We start from the raw sequence: 21,095 nt of genomic DNA, 5'->3' as shown, positions 1-21,095 counted from the left end.
TATTGTGAATGAATTAAACATTTTTATGATATAAACCATAGCTTCGGAACTTATTTCGTCTGTTTGATGATAGATACAATGCTAAACATACGCAGCTAAACAAGTTTCTTAACTATACGTAATTGTTTGTTTTAAAAAAGCAGGTAAAAAGAGAGAGAAATCGTATTAAGTATGTTAATCTTCTATTGAACTCTCCATTCCTGTAGCAATAATATGTGAAGGGGAATGAACCCGGGTAAAAGATTCCTTCCACAGAACTGATATAATTTATTCATTTGTTTAAGAAATTAATAACGACTGTTACAACGTACGTATACCATAGAAGGTGAAGAGTAGAAGTAATTTTTTATTAATATTTATAATTGTGTACAAAAAAAGTATAATAAAATACTAATATGGCTAAAAAGTTAAAGAAAAGTGCCACTAATGCAAAAAATACTGGTAAAAATGTTAGCGCGAAGAATAACCGTCAGGTGAGTTAGAATAGGTTATACAATATATGTATTTAGAGAACATTTATATATATTTATACTTTTATACACGATATAAAGTAGAAAACGTTTGCAATCACATCAAATCATAAAACATCCGCTTTATGCCTATTATATCTAGTTACATTTACTATACATATTTTAGACAAGGAAACAAACAGAAGATGACAAGAATAAACATAAATCCGCTATTATTAAGGATCACAATTTAAAGTTCAAAAACAAATCTACGAAAAATAAATTAACTAAAACGGTCAAACAAATACACAAGAATGGAGAAAAACGTGCTTTCATTAATATTTTGAATTCTGACACTGTAAAAGTCGTAAATGTAAAAAACAAGGACAAAGGTAAAATAAGTAGACAAATTCAAAATAAAAAGAATCAGCAAATTAACGACAAAAAACTAATACAACAGAAACAAAATAAAAAGAATAAAATTTCTGATCAATCTAAGAATAAACTTAGTAATAATAAAGAGCTTGCAAAAAAAGCAAAATCAAAATCTACAGGACTTGAAACAAAACAGGAGCAAAAGCTTAATAAGAAAACAAAAAAATTGAGTGAAGTATTGAAAAAACAAATAAGACAAAAAGAGAGTAAATTTTCAACAGTGCCCCAAAAAAAAAATAACGATTCACAAGTAATTATAAACCGTAACTTAGATATCAAGCGTTTGGAAAAATTGCTCGCTAATAAACAAAAAGAACAAAAAAAGAAGGAAATAAATATAAAACCACAATCTTTAAGACAAAGAATGATGACTAAATTAAAAGCTTCTAGGTTCAGATATCTAAATGAAACACTTTATAATAATGAAAGTTCAGAGTCTAAAAAATATTTTAAAAGTGATCCTGATGCATTTAAGGCATATCATGAAGGATATAAACAACAAGTCGATCAATGGCCTGTAAATCCTCTTGATATAGTAATAGCTTCAATTAAAAAAATGTTAGTATATTTATTACAATTATAAACTGATATATAATTGTTACATTGAACATTATATAAATATTAATCGTGTCATAGGCCAAAGGAATACATAGTTGCTGATTTTGGATGTGGAGAAGCAAGGCTTGCTACTGTAGTTCCTCATAAAGTACATTCTTTTGATTTTGTTTCTTTAAATGAAAATGTAACTGCTTGTGACGTGGCACATACAAACCTATTAACAAGTAGTGTAAATGTTGTTGTATTTTGCCTATCACTTATGGGAACTAATCTTAAAGACTATATTGTAGAAGCAAATAGAGTTCTTAAAAAAGGGTAAGTACAAAAATAAAAGTAAATAATATAAATGAGTATATATTGAGTATATATATTGGTAAACTTTAATATAAATTAAACTCGTATAACAAAAATTTATTTGTTTCGCAGTGGTATTTTAAAGATAGCTGAAGTTGAAAGTCGATTTGAACAAGTAAAGGATTTTATAGAAGCAATTAATAGTTATGGTTTCAAAATTATCTGGAAAGATTTATCGCACAACTTGTTTTACTTTTTAGACTTTGAGAAAGAAAAAGACATTAGAGGTAGAAGAAATAATCTACCTCCTATTACTTTAAAGCCATGTTTGTATAAAAAACGTTAGATAATAAGTAGTGATTAAACACTATATTTTTTATGTTTCATAAAAAATTGTGTTTTAATAAAATTTATTATTTTGTTATGTTTACTCTATCTCATTCAGCAACAACAGTTGTATATCAACATAGAAAATGTTCCATAATGTTTTAATATCAAATGACATTCTCCAAGTGACATCAATCACATTTTGGACATTTAATATATGTGCCAGCTTAAACAATGTATTATTCTTAAAATACATTGATCTGTTTGGCACATTTTACAGTTAATAATAAATTATTCATAAGCAACTTAAATAATGTATTATTTTTAAAATATTAATGTATTTCGCACAGTCTGCAGGAACTTCAGAACAATGAACAAATGTATCGATTTTATTTATAATTAACAAAACTTTATAATTAGATTATATTGTAATATACTATATAAATCTTTAATTTTTGTTTATATATATATATGCCATATTTATAAATTATACAATTTAAAATCCCTTTAAGACATTCATATGTATGCCACCTAAAATATCTTCTCTTTCTTCTTTTAAATCTTCTATTTTTTCCACTATTCGTAACTGCAAAATATAGTGAAAATAAGATATAATATAATGTCATTAATACAAACATAATCCAAAATGTAACTTATTTACTTTGGCAGCCTCAATAATTTGTCTGGCAGTTTTTTTACTTAAATATGGAATTTTTTCTTGTAAATCCATTGGTTGAGCTTTAGCTATGCACTGCATTGTTTTAAACCCGGCATTGTACAACTGACGCGCTCTACCCTATAAAACGAAATTGGTATCATACTATACTCGAAATAAATTTTTATTTTATCCCCTAAGTAAAAAACATTCTTACAATTTTGACTAAAGGCAAATCCATCAATGCCTCTAACTCTAAAGGGCAACAATATGACAATCTTTTACTAAACACATTCAATAAATCCTTAAATGCCCAAAATTCATCCAATTCCTGGAATATTCATCCACTGAAGTTTTAGGAAATGATATGTTATAAATACTAACTTGTTAACACTTACCAACTGCACTTACTAACCTGACAAAATCGAATTACAGAAAATGCAAACGATGATACAGCAGTCAAAAGATTTTGTATAATACCTCGATTTATTTCATATTTTTCTGCTATATCATATACTGCATGTTGACACCACAAATCATACAGTATTAATGTTATATAAAATCTATGTATCACTCTCGGTTCCACATTCTGTCACATACATATAAAATATAAAGATAAATTCAATGCCAATGAACTGAGTTTTATATACATACCTTAGGCATTAATCCATCACGTATTTTACCTATGTTTACTTCATTAATTCCTAGAAGCCTTGCTGTTTTCATTTGTGTTTCTGATAAACCAGTTACCTACAATTTTTATAAAAATATTAAAAAGTTATCGTCAATAACGATAAACATTAATAAAAATTATAAATTAAAAGTTACCACATCATAATAAATTGTTCCTGTTGGCTTTATCTGAGATATTAAATTATAAGGAGTAACAAGATATAAAAGATGCAAATAATCAATAAGAATTAAATGTTCCTGAGCTTTTTTTAAGTCTTGATACAATGTATATGCACACTGCATATCAATGCAACCTTCAACGTGAAAAAGTACACATATAAAACAATTTTATACGAAAAAATATCTTATTAAATGCTTGGCAGTAACATTATTTCTACCTTTCATAGCTGCACGTCCGAGGCTACATAACTCTAATTCAGTTTCATTAGTAAGCTTTAATATTCTTTTTCTTTTTGTTTCTATAATTGTGTCATTAGGAGATATAGTTTGTGATGGAAAAACAACGCTTACATTTGGTTTGAATATATCAAAATTTGTCTCTTTTTCCTTTATTTTCATTACACTAGTTTTTAGAAATTCAGTTAGTGCATCATCCACAATTTGTTTAACATTCACATTTAAACGTTTTTGTTGAATATTAAGTAATGTTTTTTCCGCTATTTTGTGTAGTTCACATCTAGTTGTTGCTATATGTAATAATATAGCACTTAAAATTAAATTATTTATACCTCTGTCTCTGTCTATGTGTATTGTGCTTAAAGAATCATCCATTTTAGATTTCAGAAGTTCTGTTACCTATGTGGTAAATATACAGGGTGGTTGGTAACTGGTGGTACAAGCGGAAAGGAGATGATTCTACGCGAAAAAAGAAATCGAAAATATAAAATAAAAATTTTTCGTTTGAGGCTTTGTTTTCGAGAAAATCGACTTTGAATTTTCGCTCGGTACGCGTGCACTTTATCACGTCTCGTTATAACGAATCTCACTGTAGATCGTTGTCTCGATGGATATTATCGCAGTTTAAGTTTGTTTTTGCCGTAACGGAAAATTAGGAATACAGGTAATGAAATAATATGAAGTAATCATAAAGTTTATTATTATAAAAATTGATGAAAATGTTGCCCATTCTGCCCAACACATACTTCTGTTCTTCTAATTAAATTTCTATGAACACTTTCTAACGTATTCGATTGTTTTAAAGTATGAAAGGCTACAATAATCTTTTCTTTCAATTGCTCGCAACTTGCGATTTCTTCAGAATAGACAATTGATTTAATATGACTCCATAAATAAAAGTCAAGCGGAGTTAAGTCAGGAGAGCGTGGTGGCCAAGCTATTGTTCCAGCACTACCAATCCAGCCTTGGTAATGTTGGTTTAAAAAATCTCTCACATGACGACTAAAATGTGGCGATGCATCGTCTTGTTGAAAAATTAAACTTCCTCTAGTTCTCAGCGGTACATCTTCTAATAATTCCGGTAGTTTGTTTTGTAAGAAATCGAAATATGCTGCTGACGTTACATTTCCTTCGAAAAAATATGGTCCAATAATTAGATGTTCGATTATGCCAGCCCAGACATTTACGTTCCATCTTACTTGAAAATGTGTTTCAGGAATAGAGTGAGGATTCTCATTTTGCCAATTATGCATGTTATAGACATTGAACATTCCGTCCCTTGTAAATTTCGCTTCATCGGTCCATAAAATTTTTAACAGAAATTCTGCATCGTTAACATGCTGTTGAAGCAACCAATGACAAAATGCCTTTCGCGAAATCTTATCAGGAGGCATGAGTCCTTGTACTCTGGTGATATGATAAGCATGTAAGTTGTTTTCGTGTAGAATTGCACTTATGTCAGGATGTTCCTTTAGTATTTGCTCTTCAACATTTACACTAACGCGTCGTCGACGACCACCATGTTGTCTAAGTTTTTCAAAAGAACTATGTTCGCCGAGGGTTTGTTCTGCTCTTTGAATAATACGTCTGTCAGGATGTCAACAATTGGGATACCGGTGTCTGTAATGATTAATTGCGGCCGATGCGTTACCACCACACGCACCTAACGAAAGTATTATGTCCGTATATTCCCGATTGCTGTATGTAGACATGATGGTAGATTAATAGGTACAGATAGTGGATAGCGATAAAAGTCGGATAGTAAGTTAATAGGTAGGAAAACACTTCGGTCACATTGGAAGTGTTTATCAACATAACGTCAATCGAAACAACGATCTACAGTGAGATTCCTTATAACGAGACGTGATAAAGTGCACGCGTACCGAGCGAAAATTCAAAGTCGATTTTCTCGAAAACAAACCCTCAAACGAAATATTTTTATTCTATATTTTCGACTTCTTTTTTCGCGTAGAATCACCCCCTTTCCGCTTGTACCACCAGTTACCAACCACCCTGTATATTATTAATATATAATAATATTTTCATTTATATGACAAATATTTATACAATAGGGGTACATGAAAAAGATACATAGAGATACATTGTTCTTACCCTTTCTAATTCATTATTTTTGCATATTAGTATACTCTCTCCTACATCTCCCATACCAGCACGACCAGCTCTTCCTGTCATTTGTTTGTATCTACTTAAATTTAGAAACTGATTGCCAACATATGGACTTCTTAATATCACCTATTAAATTTTTTTGATAAGAATAAAATATAATTAATTACTGTTCAAAAAGCGAATAATGATTAAAATACCCTTCTTGCTGGTAAATTTACTCCAGTTGCTAGTGTTGATGTACAGCATATTACAGAAAGAGTCTCTGCTCTAAAAGCATCTTCCAATAACCGTCTTTCTTCAGATGTAAGGCCAGAGTGATGATAGGCTACACCCAATTTTATGGTTTTGTGTAAGATAGGACAAAGGCCTTCTTCACTTTCAAGTGCATTTAATAATTTTTGTTTTTCATCTCTTTTGTAATCTTCTAATGATCTACAAATTATTACATATATAAGTAATAAAATCTATAATAATATGTAAATATTTAAAATATATAAAAGTTCTAACTTGAATAAAAGTTTAGACAACAATAGAGCAACATTTTCGCAATTTTTACGACTTGAACAAAATATGAGACATGAATTTTTTGGAATTACATCCATTACCAAACCTCCAATTCGATCTGGATCTATCATTGCTGCATCATTTGAATACTTTTAAAACAAATGAATAATAATTATTGATTGCCTAATAAATATACGAAAAAATATAGCATTACAACATACGACAAATATGTATTTCTTACACGATAATTGATCTTTTTCACATCTGTCAGCACATCTTTTGTTTTTAAATCAAGTAACCAAATATTTTCTTCACATTTCACATATTCTTTAATTTCAACAGGACGAAAATTTGCAGTATATAAATCTGCATTTAAGAATGTTGCTATTTCCTCTAAGTTACCTATCGTTGCACTCATTCCAACAATATGAACATTACCTAAAATAAGTATAATATATAATATATATAACGATTTATATATAAACTAAGTATCAATAAAGTTAATATTATACCTACTACTAATGTACAATACTTTTGTTAAAAGAACTTCCAATGTAGCTCCTCTTCCTCCAGATTCTCCAAGAAGATGTAATTCATCAATAACTATAATACCAATCTAAAATATTTTAAAATAATCATATTGTACGGTAATGTAGTATAGTATAGTAAAATTCGTATTGCCAAATCTCTCAATGTTTTTACCTACTTCATTAAAACGATTTTCTTCTATTAAACTATTTATTAAACCCAATGCTTTCTCTATAGTACACATGTATATGCTATTTTTTTTGCGACGCTTTTTTGGGGGAAAAGTTCCTCTTGATGCTGCATATTCTTCAACTAAAAAATCTAATTCAAGTGCAAATGGTGTCATTGCTTGAACCTAAAAGTTATGAACAAATATGTATTTCATATAATTAGTTACCATAAAAATTGTATAGTTACTCCTTTTATTGTATTGTATAAGTATTACGCTTACTTTTTCTTGTACTATAGCAACAAATGGCAATATAAATATTGCATTTCTTTTATTACATATAAGCTCTTGCAACATTAGTATTTCTGCAACCAATGTTTTACCCCCGCTAGTAGGAAGTGCATAAATTAAATTTTTTCTATTCTTTACTGCATCTAAATTCAAACAATCGTCTTGCCATTCTAAAGATTAGTGATTAATGCAAATGTAGTATGAATAAAAATGAAACTCATAAACAAGTCATTAACAATGAACTTCATTATCTTTTTAATAAATGAAATACTTACGATATAATGTACTAATACCCCTTATTCGTAAGAAAAGTTCCTTTGCTTTATTTGGTAGACCATAAAATGTATCATTGTTTATTGAACTTTTATGATGAATGTTAGTATTTTGTTTGATTATTTTGTCATTTAAATGACATATTTTATGTGGAATATCATTACTATAATCAATTGAATTTCTTTTTAATGATTTGACATTTTGTTGTTCATTATTTGACGTATGTACTGATCCTATAATTTCTGTGGGAAGTGTTTCTTCTAAACAATTCTCAAAATTTTGAGTTACCTATTTTAAAGGATATAATAGCCATATAAGTTTAAAAAATTTTGATATTAAATAGCCCTACAAATAATTTTACAGATATTAAAACTATTAATAACCTGCTTAAAGCACTCCAAAACATTATCTTTTACATCGTAAGAATCCAATTGTGTAAATGCATTTAAAAATGTATTGTCCTGCCAATGAGTATCTGTTTCATTCTGAGAAAAAGTTGAAGTATTTTGTTTGACAATTTCTGTTTGTAAATCTTTTTCTTTTTCTTCTTCTTCATTAACAACATATTGTATTTTAATATCATTTTCATTTCTTTCAAATATATCACAGGAATTCCATTCATGTGCAAAACTATTTAAGGTCTTTTCATGTATATTAGGACTAGTAGCACATATCTTGCTTTCATCATGATCTTCGATATCTATTAACATTGTATCATCCATCGAAAGAATAGAATCAATGGCTTTTAATGATTTATGAAGCAGTCTAATTCGCTTGAACTCTTATTTATATTTACATAACTAAAATTATTATAATCATTATTCAATAAAAAATTTGTATTTGGTATAACAATTACATTAATAATCACACAAAATTTATCATCAATTGCATAAATAAATTATTGCCTTAAAATACACAAATAAAACAGTAGCACACCATTAATTGATAAGAGATGCTGAAAGGTACAATTATAATTTATGGAGTAAAAAATATTTGCATCTTCATATAATATAATAATACCTAAATTATTTTGTTTATAATTACTTGAAATTATATTTATTATACATAAGTAAATCTAAAATAACTACAATTGTAATTAATTCAACAAACGCGATGACATTATCAACTGTGTGTCAGAATAAGTAAAATTTATTCATTTATTTGACAAACGTTAATTGTATATAAGTGAAGATAAACAACTCAGTACATGAATATTAATGATTATTAATAATATAGATAGGTATAATTAACACAGAAACATATTTAACCTACCACTTGATTTTATGTATTGCCTGGTATTACGAAAATATAGCTATACATATACACCTGATTGTAAAACGACGTAATAAATTGTATAAATTCTAAATTGTGAACATAAAAAATAAAGGGAACAAAAATGAATGTTTTTGTAAAATCTCTTGTACCAGTAGTAAGCACAAATAATAATATGTCAACAACAATTATATTATTGTCAAATCGTGTAATTAAAATGTTCGTAACATGTAGTTTAAGGTTAAACCAGTATCTCTGGTAAAATGTATTTCAACAACTTGTGCGCATTATAAGGACGATTTTCAGGATGTAATTCATCCAGAAAGCCAAAAACTTGACATACCATTATATGAGAAACGTAGTGAAGAGAATAAAGATGTTAAAAAAGCTCGGTAATATCAAAGATACACAGAGGTTAAATATTATTTGTATTAAAATATAACATATTTCTCAATATAATTTTATTTTTGTATATTTCAGACTATTATATCAGTCTCGTAAACGTGGTATGTTAGAAAATGGTCTTATTTTAAGTACATTTGCTAAGAAATATTTATCTAGCTTTGATGATAAACAATTACACTTGTATGATTGCCTTATCAATCTGCCAACCAACGATTGGGACATATTTTACTGGGCTACAGGTGCAAAGCCCACTCCACCTGAATTTGACAATGAAGTTATGGATTTGTTAAAAAAACACATCAAAAATGCAGACCGTCAGACAAGAATAATGCAACCTGAACTATGATTATTATAATATTTAGTTATAAAGTATTTAACAGCCTAAATTTGTATTTTAACTTCATGAAAAAACAAAGTTATGCTATAGTAATAAAGTTATTTATAAAAGTTATTTAACATTATTTATTTAAAATTGTACATAAATATGTTGTATTTATGTTAAATATAACATGTAGAATTATAAATAAATGATAGATAATGTGTATCTACAAAAGTAAGTTGTTACATCAATAAATAATTGGAAAAATACCTTTCAATAGTTTATTAATCAATATACATAATTAAAGTCAATCGTTATTAAAAATAAAACATTTTATTACAAAATTCTGTACAAGACTTTTAGAGATTCCTTACAAAAACAACATACATAATACTGCTGCATTATTCTGAGATAAAATGGCAGAAATGCCTACTTCGTATTACAGATACATTGTATCCTAAGTTATACAGAGCATTACACTCTTATAGATACAAATATACAATTCAAAAACGAGTATATTAACTGAAACTCACAAGTCCCGGGCCTTTATTTGAGTATGTAGTTGTATTTTTTACTTTTGTTGTTGCTTTTCCTCTTCGCGAACTAATAATAAAGTAAGAATTATTAAAAAGTAACATGATTTATATTAAAATTATTGTAATAATCATTTTATTAAATTTAATATACAGGGTGACCGAAAAGGTCGGGAACTTATACTACGTGCTAATAAAGTCAAGTAGATAAAAAAAGTTCATGTAAACTTATATCCGAAAATGCTTTACTGAAGCGTTGTAAGAGTCCAAATTTTGTATTAATTATTTTGGCAATTATAATAAATGTTCCAATCTTTTTTCTATTGTAAAAACGCAAGCTTCAATTTGTCGAACTCTTTCGAATATTTTTACTGTTGTAGAAACAGTAGTACATGCATTTTGAATATATTCCGAAATTTTCTCAACGTTGGATCGGTTGACTTCCTAGGTCAACAGATTTAATTCCTCTGGATTGCTATTTACGGCCTCTAGCGAAACAATTGACTTATGAAAATATGAGAGAAATAGAAAACCAGTTTGGGGAAATATCCAAAATGCATTTACTACTATTTGTACAACAGCAGGAATATTCAAAAGAATGTGACGAATGGAAGCCTGCATTCTTGTCAAAGGAAGACATTTCGAACATTTATTATAACCGCCAAAGCAATTAATAAAAATTATTAAACGCTTCAATAAAGTATTTTCGGATAAGTTTATAGTAAGTTAGCGTAAATTTTATCCCAACCCTTTCAGACATTGTATATATACGTATATATGTATATATGTCTTACTTTGATGCTGTCCGCTTGTACTTTTTATTTGTATTTCGGTAACCATTTTTACCTTTACGTTTTATACCACGGACTGTGTTGGATTTAGCGGTAAAAGTAGTAGTATCGTTATACCATGTATCATCATCAGCGTCGTTATTACTGTCTTCCTTCTCTTCATTCATTAATACTATTAAAAATCATAGTTATTAATTTCAGTAATTATTGTACTATGTAAAGGTACAGTATTTATATATTCAAATCATTTAAATATAACAGCATTTTACCATATTTCTCTGCAGCATATTTTTGTGTAATATCTAATAGTGCTTTTCCATATTTTTCGAAATTTGCTTTAGTTACATGTGGAATTCGTAACATAGCTTCTTCACTATCTGGAAGATTTTGACTCATTGCCCTAATTGCAATCATATTCATAACCGAAGATGCTGAAATATCGAGTGCTCCAGCAATTCCTTTTATTATTTCCATCAATTCTTGGTAACATCGTTGTTGTAGTTCCAAAAGTACTTTGTCAATCTTTTTCGTAACTGTAGATACTGTTGCTACAGCAGTAGTACTATTATTGGATGATTTCATAGGAAGCATTACCTATATTAAGAAATATTATATTTTAATAATCTATTCTGATATTTCACTTTTAAGAATTAAGATTTGTAAAATAAAGTAAATCTATGCATTTGTTATTCTACCTTTATATCTTTTTTTGTCATGAGTTCACTGGCATTCGGTCCAATTTTTAGATAAGCACAAGCAATTTCATTGTTTATATACATCTGCTCTTGTAAATATTCTTTGAGTACCATATAATGAAGTAAACGTTCTATGTCGTGCCTATTCCATGATCTTCCACGGCCGTATAAAGGATTCTTAGTAAGACCTACATAATTATTTGATAGCTATATTACATATTACATAAATAAGTAACATATAATAAAAATTTAAATTTTGCTTACCTGATTCCCTTAGTTTTTTGAGATCACTTCCTTTAAATATGTCTGTAAGAAGTACTAAAGTAAGATTAGAATTTCTTGATTGATTAATGTCACGTACAGCTCTCAAAATATGTTTTGCTTCATCTGTTGTGTCTAACATAGTGAAATCATCCTAAAAATTTGTATATAAGTTATAAAATATTTAAAAAGTTTTATTTAACATATACTTTATTGTTTTAAATGTACTTACTTTACATCTACAATTGTCACATGATGTGGCTTTGTTTGCAATGCATTGTTGTCGATCAAACATTTCTCCAAAGTAATGAAGTTGTTGTGCTCTGCGACAATCTGTCTTATTTTCACAAAACGATACCATTTTATATAAGTTATCTATATGAGTCTTTGTTACAGTAGGGTTTGGGTTGTCTAGTTCGATCATTTTTCTAATTCTGTGCATATCAGCATAATTATAAAATAATATACAGTCTGCATTTTCCCCATCACGTCCAGCGCGTCCACTTTCTTGATAGTAGCCTTCAATAGATTTTGGAAGAGCTGCATGAATTACAAATCGTACATTGGGTTTATCAATCCCCATTCCAAATGCTATTGTTGCACAAACAACTTTGATCTAGAATTTATTTGCAATTAATAAATTGTATAATTATAAGAAAGAAAGTTATGAAATTATTTGTATTTTCATACTTCTTCTGAAATCCATCGGCCTTGAATATCAGTCCTACTACTATCTGTATGGCCAGCATGATAACTCAGTGCCTTAATGCCATTTTTTCTCATTTGCATCGCATAATCATCACAATCTTTGCGAGATAAACAGTAAACAATACCGCACTCATTCTTGTACTTCATTTTTAGCATAGCTATTACTTCATCTGAACAATTTTTTCCTTTTTTTGCAATTATGCTATATCTTAAATTAGGTCTATTAAAACTTGACATAAACCTAGACAGAATAAAAGAAATGTTATTATGAAAAGTTACAAGTCAGTTAGAATTATATGTAATAAATATACTTAAGATCAAATTACATACCATTTAGGTACACTAAGACCTAATTGATGTAATATATCGGTTCTAACTCTTGGTGTAGCTGTTGCAGTTAGTGCAATCACTGGTACTTTAGGATAATTTTCTCTGAGACGATTTAATTTTTTATAATCAGGACGAAAATCATGACCCCACTGACTAACGCAATGTGCTTCATCAATAACAAATCTTGCTAATAACCCCCTTTCATATAATGTAGTCAAAAGATTGCAAAATTTTTGAGACGCAGAAATTTTTTCTGGTGTTACATATAATAATTTAAGAGATGGTTCTTTCTTTGAAAGTTCTCTATATATTCCGCTTGCTTGACTATCTGTTATTCCACCAGACATATGTGCGGCTGGAATCTATACAAAATTTGTTAATAAATTATGTGTATCTAACAATATATAAGTATATGTATATAAAATAATACTTGGAAAATTTACATCAAGAGAAGTAAGTTTTTGAACTTGATCAAGAATGAGACTTTTTAATGGTGAAATTACAATTGTTACTCCAGGTAATAAAAGTGCTGGGAGTTGATAGCATAGTGACTTTCCTCCTCCAGTTGGCATTAACACAAAACAGTCAAACCCTAAAATTGCAGCATTAATTGCTTGCAATTGGTTTGGTCTAAATGAATATAATCCAAATTTTTGTCGAAAAACCTTAAAAAGTATTATGTTTGATATACAACAAAATTTAGAATGCTAAATTTATGTATATTATCATTTTGATTAATTCAATTTCACAAATTAAAATAACATTAAAGAATAAAATATTTTACTTTTAACATTTCTCGTGAATGCGGATATGTTAATCCATCAAATTCACCACTAACACCATCATTCTTATAACTTCCAGTAAAAATACCTATTGGCGAATTTATTTTATCTTTTTTCTGCTCTTTTTTACTTTCATTATTAGTATTTTGTGTAGCACCTGCTGCAGACAAATTAAAACAGGAATTGTACAATAATAAAAATGTAAATAAATAAAAGATGAGTTTGTGATGCAAATTTACCTGATACATCCAGCTTTATATTGCAATCTTTACTCAATGTGGGAAATTGATTAAATTCTTGAGTTAAACAATCAACTATCTCTTCAGAAAATGAAATTTTGTCTGTAATAAATAAATAATCATATATGTATTAAATTGATACATATATACATATAAATATAATGTATTAAATCTACCTTTCATATATGGCACATCCATTACATTCCAATCAGCTGGTTTATTTTCACATCCTAGTTTTTCAGGAATTTGAAAATTTTCTCTTTCTTTCCATTCAGGACATGCACTTTCACTAATTTGTACTTTTTCTATATTATATGTATTGTCAAAACTAGTATTTGCATTTAAGTTAGAAACTTTAGTTTTAGTATTAGTAACTTTGGACCCTTCTTCCTTTTTCAATATTTCTCCTATTTGTTTAGAAAGTTCAGAACCAGTTGCTTTAATGGGCCTTTTCAATTCAAATGTACTTTTTTTCCCTTGAACTGGAGAATCATCTGATTTAATTTTTACAGAACTCTGTAAATCAATACTGTTCTTTTGATCCTTTATTTGTGATTCACCTTCTTTTTGTAAGAAATTGGGGAATTCTTTTACTGTTGACAAGGTCGTTTGTGTTTTCGCAGTACAACTTGATTCTGCATCTGATAAATTAGTATTAGATGCATTAAAACTATCGTTATCTGAAATACTTATAACTGACTGCTGATTTAAAGTTTCAGATGTTTTAAATAATGGAAAATTATTCGTAACATCAGATAATTCTTTATCAGCAACTTTTTTGTTTTCATCAATTTTAATATGTGCTAACTTTGTCTCAACTAAACGAATTTTTGCTTTAACATGTTGATATAAAATTTTTAATTCTTGAAATGAACGTGCATTAAACTGTGGAAATTTTTCTAGCACTGGTAATGGTATTTGGTCTAATGCAGTGTAAAATTTACTAAGAATTTCTATTTGAAAATCTTTTAAATCCTTATGTCTATTTTCCAATTCATCTTTTGTAATCTAAAAATAATTGCATTATATATACCTTAATTATGTATTAATAATAATATTACCAATAACAATTATATTGATATTTACTGGTACTGAAGCCATTATTGGTTTTCCTTTTGTAGATTGTATCCATGAATCCAACTGTTTTCCTAAGCCTAAAGGTTTTAAATCTAATTTGAAATCTGGCCCTATCCATCCTTTTGTAGGGGTTCTTTTTAAACTTTGTTTAAAATTTGGGCTGCTATCTGAATCTGATATTATAATATTTTCTTTTTTTTTGAAGTTTGAACATCTTTTTGGAGTTCTTGGACTATTACTTTCAATCAAATATTTTTCTTGTGTTTCTGTTTGCATATTACTGTTCTCAGTAGTTGTATGCAAAAATACATTATCAAGTGGTTTATCCCCTTTTGTAGATAATAAACTTTGATTTGACATTTGTTCTTCACTACTACTGTTAAGAACTCTTTTTTTTCTATTTAAACTTAAAGTTGATTTTATCACTATGTCATCTTCGCTGTCTGATAAGTAACTATGTCTAATTTGTGATTTTTGTACATTTCTACATGAATTTTCTCCTCTAGAACTTTCAGCATAATTATCTTTCAAATTGCTATCATTTGCTTTTGTGGTACTCTTATTAACATCATAATACATTGAATCCTCAGAACTATTCTAAAATACATAATTATATTAAAATTATATTATATTATAAAATGACGTATTTTACATATAATAAAGATATTCTTACAAGAGATATAATAGACATTTTATCATTTGTTTTTAATTTTTCAGTGTTGATAAGTTTGAAGTCCATAGATGTATCTAAATCACCTGGTTTTACATTTGTATTTGATGACTTAGGAGTGCTATAAATCGAACAAAACATTATACATTTATCATATTTTATATGTAGTAAGATATATTTTAAATGTAATTAACACATTTAAGGTATATACAAATAGAACAAAAAGGTTATATCTTATGTAATACTTTATTCTAACTTAGGTTGTATCTTAAAAACTTTTATTAAATGTTATTGGTAGGCTACTTTGAATAAATATTTTTCTTACCTGGATTGTGCATCACGTTTACTTTTCATACGTTCAAGAAATCCTTTGAACGTAGGTTGTATTTCATTCTGACTAAGTGGAACCTTTCTTGACATTTTCTTGAAATTTTAGTGAGCATTAAAAATTATAAAATTTTGAAAGTATATACAAATTTCACGGTAAACGAAAGTTATTGTTATATTTAATTATTATATTATTTACGTATGTATATAGAATGTGATATTGAGGAAGAACACAAAAATAAAACACAATAAACACAAAAGATGAATGAAATATTTCTAAAAATATACATCTTTCTTAACTTCATATATTTTTTCAACACACGCAATACAATATTATGATGAATTTCATGGAAAAACACAGATTGTATATAAATTCAAAGTATTAAATTAAACAATTAATTAAACATTTAAAAGTATTTGTTAAAAGACTTTTAATTTTATGTATAACATTTATGTCATACAAAATAACATTCATAATTTATAATTTTACGAGTTCTTTTTCACATGACTGTGGTATTTTCTATATTCTAGGCGCCAGAAATTAATCACAAGCATCACTTGATTTAAACTGATTTGAAGTTAGCCGAATAAATAACTACAAATTTTTCACGTTTGAAAAAACATGATTTGTAACGTTTTATAATATGTATTATACTTGTACATAGCTTGATAAACTAAATACGATAATATTCTTAAACATTATATTTTCTAAATCAATAGTTCGTTATCTTTTAAATTCCTAAATATGTACTTTCCACGATAAATTTTTATTCTTTGCAGTTCTATAAACCTCCTATAGTGGCAGTTCCTATTTCAATATTAATTTAAAACATGTTTAAAACTGACATTATATCTTAATAAATTTTATCACCTATTAAAGCAATTTAAATTTTGTAACTCCCAACGAAACTTAGTAATAGAACCTATATATTAATAGTTTTTTGAAGAGTAATATTTGTAAATAAATGATAAAATATAAAATATCGAATAGTACATTATAAGATCTTTGTTTTCGGTTAATAATTCCTAATGAGACCTATATGGTCAAATAGTCGTGCAAATGCAATCTTATTTTCATCGAGTAAGGGTGAGCTAGTAAGTTCTGATTAACTGGTTTATTTTCCCCTTCTGACATACATCATTGAGTTAGTAAGTATGTGATATATATTTAATAAGCCAATTTTATTTAAATATTAATAATTGTAATACATATTAAGATTGATAAAAAAGATTTTGTTATAAAAATTATTTATAATACACCCTACTCTTTTTATGCAATAGGTATTAAGAGTTGCATAATTTATTAAAAAATGAATTACCAATGTTGAGATATTTGGCTTAACATTTTATAATAAAATTTTTGATATCCATTATAAAACTTAGATCAATATCTACTTTCAGGGTGATAAGTTATATACTATTGCAAAATTTGTTAATCTTAATCTTCTAATTATTTCTACTTCTAAGTAGTAATGTTTTATTTATTTATAAATCTCAACAAAAGATAATATTATTACAAAACTTACTGAATTCATTGCGTAGTTGTAAAATTAAATACAAAATATAAACAACAACAATTTTCCTACTTATATATTTTAATTTTTAACCATTCATAATAATAAACAAACTAAATTGAAATTTGCGCATTTATGCTCAAACCAATGACTAATGCGGCCCCAAAGTATCTAAAGTATCTTCATCTAAAACAGAAGTTTATACTCGGTCCCTATATTCCTATGTTCGTGGGTAAAACATTATTACTCATGCGCAAATTATAAAATTAAATACCTATATATGAAAACCTATATTCTAGATATCCTATATCAGAACCTATATGTATGTGAAAATATGAAATTATATTTTTACATATTTTGAGATCTAGATGAACAAACAAAATCCTGTAATAATTTTATTATTCAGTATGATTAAAAATAATTATAATAGCAATATTTGTGAAATAGTATTTTATCATTTTTATTTTTATGTTAAGATACATATGTAATGTACGTAGTCATTTAATGTGGTAAATGAATAGCATTTTCGTAATCTAATGGAATCATAATGAATTCAAGGTTCTTACATTATTGTAGTCTATCGTTGCTTATTATGTCATTATTATCATATACGTAGCAGTGGCAGTAGCTGGTAGTAACTATGTAGAAATTCACATAAACATCTCAGTTCCAGTCTCTAGTACAGCAGAATAATTCTACACTGTACATCGCTTTGTAAGTGACACACATATTTTAATGTTTTGATAGATCATAGATATCACTAGTGTTAAGATACTATTTGTTTATAGCTTATAATCGTAAACAAGATCTATATTTTTAGTAAATTATTTATGATATAAAATTTAATCCTTAAAAGTTGATCTGCAAATGAAGTGTCATTTACGTGTTACAGATAAGATACAACTATGGACCAATTATGCGAAGAGCAGCATCTTGACATAACAATTGATGAAAGTGAAATTGTTGATGGTGCTAAAGAAATAATTAAGAAAATCAGACCAACATGGCCTTTGGATAAATTGCACTTTAAGGTAAAACATTTTATAAAATATATTGCAACTTATATAGTATTTTTTTACATACATATACGTACACATATATATATATATTTTGTAAAGGTTTGATATTATGTACTCATTTTTTCGATTTATTATAGCTTCAAAAGCATGTTTGCTGTAAAATTTTTAATGAAATACAAGTTGTATTTAAATATTTACAGTAAGTACCAATATTTGTTACAACTATATCTTCAAATTTTTAATGCAATAAAAATTTAAAATTATTAAAATTGATGCTATAATAATACATAATAGTGTATAATAATGTAGTAATGTAATAATGTAAAAAGGATATAAAGTTTAAGATCATTTTATTCACATCTTGTGATGATGACCTTATCTACTGATAAATGTGTTTTTCTTGGACTTATTATTTAAGAACAAATATGTATCACTGTATTATCAAATATTTTCATTCTTCTGCTTCTTGATAATCAAATCTATTCATATATCTATGATTTTTCTTCGCTATTCAGTCAACATTCCATTATAATCATTGTTAGTTATTAAGAATTATATTAATTCTAATGAATTTAAATTTGAAAAATATTAATTAACTGATATATATTTTATTACAGGAAGATAAATAGAAATATGTATTTTAATACTACAATAAATTTTATTTTCAGATATTTACAGATGGAATCACAAATAAACTTATAGGAGTATGGTATTCTGAGCATTACAATGAAATGGTATTAGTTAGAGTTTATGGACATAAGACGGATCTGCTCATCGATCGAAAAGATGAAACAAGAAATATTCGAGTAAGTACAATATTAGAAAAGATAAAAGTAAAAATACATGCATATGTATGATCAAGAATAAATTGATTATTTAAACAGGTATTAAACAAAGTAGGTTTTACACATTCCATTTATGCTACATTCAATAATGGTTTAGCTTACCAGTTCATTGAAGGTAATATACTTACAACAGAAACAGTCAGAAACCCTGACATATATGTATTAGTTGCTAAGAGAATGGCTCAAATGCATAGACTTAAACCTGATGATACTGAGATACCCAAAGATGCTTGTATTTGGAAGAAGTTAGAAAAATTTATGGAAATTATGCCAAAAGAATTTTTAGATGTTACCAAACAAACAAGGTAATATACTGGATTATAAATTCAAATATAATTATATTTATTTGTAGTATTTGCATTATAATTATTATTTATTATCACTTTAGGTTTGAGAAGATCATAAAGCCATTTGGTGTGTTAAAACAGGAATATGAAGCACTGAAAAAGGAACTGATAAATTTGAATAATGAAGTAGTGTTTGCTCATAATGATTTACTTCTAGGGAATGTACTTTATAATGAAAAGAAAATGTCAGTAACGTTTATTGACTTTGAATATACAGGATATAACTATCAAGCTTATGACATAGCTAATCATTTTGCTGAATTTGCTGGTAATTTAAGTATATGTTCAAATATAATACTACAAATGATATTTTTTACAATATAATTTGTATAATCATGATATATCTTCATTTATAAAGTACAAAATAGATGTATGTATAATAAAAATAAAATTTATTAACTTATAATTATGCACAACTTAATTTTAGGTATTGATAATCCTGATTATTCATTATATCCTGAAGAACAACTGCAAAAAGCGTGGTTAAATATATATCTTCAGGAATATAACAATGTAAAATGTGTACCTCAAAATGAAATTAATTTACTGTATTTACAAGTAAATAAATTTGTTCTTTTATCACACTTTTTTTGGGGTTGTTGGGGACTCATACAAAGTGAACATTCAACAATTGACTTTGACTTTTTAGAGTAAGTATATGTGAAATATATAGCTCCAAGTTAGTTCCATCATTTTTATTGAAATCCACAATGTAATAAATATTCTGTTTTAAAATCATCTTTTTATCATGCTACTTTAAAAAAACTTATTTTTACCTATATAATGCTTTATAGGTATGCTGCAATACGATTTAATGAATATTTCAAATGGAAAGAAGAATATCTTAAGACAAAATTATAAAACCAAAACTAATTTGTTATATTTTTATAGTTATACTGTTATGAAACTAGCATTCCAACATTTTTATTGTTTGTAAATAACATTCCTGTAGATACATTCCCTTTTAATTTGTTATATAACAAAGATTTAACAAAGAAAATTTTACGATTATGAGTTTGTATATGATGCTACTGTAAATTTATACAATTGACAGTATTATATAGAGTAAAAGGAGTAAAAAATATATACATATATATGTATTTGTAAAGTAATATATGTAAAGATATTATATGCGAAATATAACAGTTATTTAAAATAAAACATGTTATTCCTTATAATTCATTTATAAGTATTCTTGCACAGTGATTAATATCGTTATTTACATCTTTATTGTTAACAAGTTGTTAGTTCACACTGTGTTC

At 27.1% G+C, this 21,095-nt stretch overlaps 5 protein-coding genes across 14 annotated transcripts; 3 read left to right on the top strand and 2 right to left on the bottom strand.

The window, feature by feature from the left end:
• Positions 1–56: 56 nt before the first annotated feature.
• Positions 57–2,161, top strand: LOC117233374 (ribosomal RNA-processing protein 8). Of its 3 annotated transcripts, none has more exons than XM_033493609.1 (5): positions 57–143; positions 285–473; positions 637–1,442; positions 1,521–1,757; positions 1,869–2,082. In XM_033493609.1, the coding sequence occupies exons 2-5, from the start codon at positions 396–398 to the stop codon at positions 2,080–2,082; spliced, it is 1,335 nt and encodes a 444-aa protein (XP_033349500.1). In that variant the 5' UTR covers positions 57–143; positions 285–395. The 3 variants fall into 3 exon arrangements, with proteins under 3 accessions (XP_033349500.1, XP_033349501.1, XP_033349499.1); XM_033493610.1 differs by having other exon boundaries at positions 78–169; XM_033493608.1 differs by lacking the exon at positions 57–143 and having other exon boundaries at positions 396–473; positions 1,869–2,161.
• Positions 2,162–2,379: 218 nt separating this feature from the next.
• Positions 2,380–8,602, bottom strand: LOC117233370 (helicase POLQ-like). Its single transcript, XM_033493598.1, has 16 exons — positions 8,083–8,602; positions 7,702–7,987; positions 7,418–7,596; positions 7,145–7,321; positions 6,955–7,054; positions 6,680–6,876; positions 6,442–6,587; positions 6,132–6,366; positions 5,920–6,060; positions 3,789–4,206; positions 3,547–3,704; positions 3,373–3,468; positions 3,134–3,307; positions 2,936–3,049; positions 2,725–2,859; positions 2,380–2,649 (listed from the first exon to the last, which is right to left on the bottom strand). The coding sequence occupies exons 1-16, from the start codon at positions 8,419–8,421 to the stop codon at positions 2,560–2,562; spliced, it is 2,985 nt and encodes a 994-aa protein (XP_033349489.1). The 5' UTR covers positions 8,422–8,602; the 3' UTR covers positions 2,380–2,559.
• A 370-nt stretch (positions 8,603–8,972) lies between these two features.
• Positions 8,973–9,827, top strand: LOC117233378 (succinate dehydrogenase assembly factor 2, mitochondrial-like). 2 transcript variants are annotated; one of them, XM_033493622.1, is made up of 3 exons: positions 8,973–9,128; positions 9,212–9,363; positions 9,452–9,827. In XM_033493622.1, exons 1-3 carry the CDS (start codon positions 9,096–9,098, stop codon positions 9,720–9,722), a joined length of 456 nt encoding a protein of 151 aa, XP_033349513.1. In that variant the 5' UTR covers positions 8,973–9,095; the 3' UTR covers positions 9,723–9,827. The 2 variants fall into 2 exon arrangements, with proteins under 2 accessions (XP_033349513.1, XP_033349512.1); XM_033493621.1 differs by having other exon boundaries at positions 9,000–9,128; positions 9,206–9,363.
• A 135-nt stretch (positions 9,828–9,962) lies between these two features.
• Positions 9,963–18,276, bottom strand: LOC117233369 (Bloom syndrome protein homolog). 2 transcript variants are annotated; one of them, XM_033493596.1, is made up of 16 exons: positions 18,197–18,276; positions 16,107–16,207; positions 15,785–15,902; positions 15,121–15,708; positions 14,211–15,042; positions 14,035–14,136; positions 13,798–13,955; positions 13,457–13,678; positions 13,014–13,375; positions 12,666–12,924; positions 12,208–12,591; positions 11,979–12,129; positions 11,715–11,902; positions 11,289–11,613; positions 11,023–11,191; positions 9,963–10,298 (listed from the first exon to the last, which is right to left on the bottom strand). In XM_033493596.1, the coding sequence occupies exons 2-16, from the start codon at positions 16,199–16,201 to the stop codon at positions 10,214–10,216; spliced, it is 4,038 nt and encodes a 1,345-aa protein (XP_033349487.1). In that variant the 5' UTR covers positions 16,202–16,207; positions 18,197–18,276; the 3' UTR covers positions 9,963–10,213. The 2 variants fall into 2 exon arrangements, with proteins under 2 accessions (XP_033349487.1, XP_033349488.1); XM_033493597.1 differs by lacking the exon at positions 18,197–18,276 and having other exon boundaries at positions 13,798–13,952; positions 16,107–16,297.
• On the top strand, positions 18,208–20,824 carry LOC117233377 (ethanolamine kinase 1). Of its 6 annotated transcripts, none has more exons than XM_033493616.1 (7): positions 18,208–18,324; positions 18,515–18,653; positions 19,310–19,447; positions 19,526–19,791; positions 19,875–20,101; positions 20,261–20,483; positions 20,628–20,824. In XM_033493616.1, exons 2-7 carry the CDS (start codon positions 18,528–18,530, stop codon positions 20,692–20,694), a joined length of 1,047 nt encoding a protein of 348 aa, XP_033349507.1. In that variant the 5' UTR covers positions 18,208–18,324; positions 18,515–18,527; the 3' UTR covers positions 20,695–20,824. The 6 variants fall into 6 exon arrangements, with proteins under 6 accessions (XP_033349507.1, XP_033349511.1, XP_033349506.1 ...); XM_033493620.1 differs by having other exon boundaries at positions 18,210–18,301; XM_033493615.1 differs by having other exon boundaries at positions 18,249–18,336.
• The last annotated feature ends 271 nt before the right edge of the window (positions 20,825–21,095 follow it).

The sequence above is a fragment of the Bombus vosnesenskii genome, unplaced genomic scaffold (genome assembly GCF_011952255.1).
Source record: "Bombus vosnesenskii isolate JDL3184/JDL3185 unplaced genomic scaffold, Bvos_JDL3184-5_v1.1 scf7180000013295, whole genome shotgun sequence".
NCBI classification, from domain to species: domain Eukaryota; kingdom Metazoa; phylum Arthropoda; class Insecta; order Hymenoptera; family Apidae; genus Bombus; species Bombus vosnesenskii.
Note: the sequence above shows the minus strand (reverse complement) of the source record. Positions and strands in the feature narration are given on the sequence as shown.